Source organism: Micropterus dolomieu, linkage group LG17 (assembly GCF_021292245.1).
Source record: "Micropterus dolomieu isolate WLL.071019.BEF.003 ecotype Adirondacks linkage group LG17, ASM2129224v1, whole genome shotgun sequence".
Classification (NCBI taxonomy): domain Eukaryota; kingdom Metazoa; phylum Chordata; class Actinopteri; order Centrarchiformes; family Centrarchidae; genus Micropterus; species Micropterus dolomieu.
In genome coordinates, this window is record NC_060166.1 from 37,173,587 (window position 1) to 37,174,953 (window position 1,367).

General features: G+C 36.4%; 1 protein-coding gene across 1 annotated transcript; it reads left to right on the forward strand.

The window, feature by feature from the left end:
* Nucleotides 1–410: 410 nt before the first annotated feature.
* LOC123985390 (olfactory receptor 10J4-like) lies at nucleotides 411–1,367 on the forward strand. The gene has a single exon (XM_046072867.1). It carries the CDS (start codon nucleotides 411–413, stop codon nucleotides 1,365–1,367), a length of 957 nt encoding a protein of 318 aa, XP_045928823.1.

Genomic DNA, 1,367 nt, shown 5'->3' on the forward strand with positions numbered 1-1,367 from the left:
AATTAAATGTTTGATTTACTGCAGCAGTAATGGTCTTCCTCTTCCCTTGCTTATTAATTATCAAGAAAGTGTCACTTATAAACGTTAAGAAGCTTTGTTTTGAAAGTAGCCATTCAAATGAAGCTTTACTTGCTTCAGACACATCTTCTGACTGTTGTCGAGCTGGTGCTGCTAACAATAATGACGTAGGACTGGCCTGTTGGGACTTTTCTGTTCTGGAAAGGTATAACACAGTAGATATTTCTGCATTCCACAGTTAGAGGTGACCACAGCAGTCTGGCTGGGTAAGTTTAGGCTGCCTGTGATGCTGTATATTTAAACAAGCAAATTATTTATTCTAGGATAAGTAATGAGCAGAAACTCTTTCAGTATTTTCACACTTTGTAGTTTTGTCGCTTAAAACAAGAATGATGATAAATTCAACTTTATCCAGTTTGTCTTATTTTATTCTTGGAGCTTATTTGCATGTTGGAAACTCAAGATACTTTTATTTCCTGATAACTGCTTTGCTTTACATTGTAATTGTTGCTGTCAACACGTCTCTCATTGTGGTTATCTGTCTGAACAGAAGCTTACATGAACCTATGTACCTTTTTCTGTGCAGCCTGTTTGTAAATGAGCTGTATGGTAGTACAGGGTTGTTTCCATTCCTTCTGCTTCAGATTCTCTCTGACATTCACACTGTTTCTGCTCCCTTTTGTTTCCTGCAGATTTTCTGTTTGTATACATATGGACATGTACAATTTAGTAACTTAGCCGTCATGTCGTATGACAGATATCTTGCTATCTGTTGTCCTCTACAATATAACACACTTATGACTTTGAATAAGGTGTGTATACTTATTTTTGTGGCATGGTTGTACTCTTTTGTGACTTTTCTAATTGTTTTATCCTTAAACATCCGTTTGGCACTATGTGGAAACATCATTAGTAGTTTGTATTGTCAGAACTACATAGTAGTTAAGTTGGCATGTTCTGATACAAAAGTGAATAACATTTATGGACTTGTTGGTATTGTTTTCTCTGTTGTAATCCCCCTGCTTCTAATCTTTTGTTCTTACATAAAAATTCTTAAGGTTTGTTTTGCTGCTTCCAAACAGACCAGACAGAAAGCTGTCAGTACCTGCACACCTCAGCTTGTGTCTCTGTTGAACTTTTCTTTTGGCTGCTGCTTTGAGATACTTCAGAGCAGATTTGATATGACGAGTTTAAACAGTGTGCTGCGTATCTTTCTGTCTCTGTATTTTCTTCTCATACAACCACTTTTGAATCCTATCATGTATGGAATGCAAATGTCCAAAATCCGAAGAACATTTAAGCATCTGTTCTGTTTTAAACTGTTGACTGGTCAGAGAGATACCATGTAA

Bases quoted from the DNA above. Each gene is read 5' to 3' on its own strand.
- LOC123985390 (XM_046072867.1), top strand. From the start codon at position 411: ATGATAAATTCAACTTTATCCAGTTTGTCTTATTTTATTCTTGGAGCT.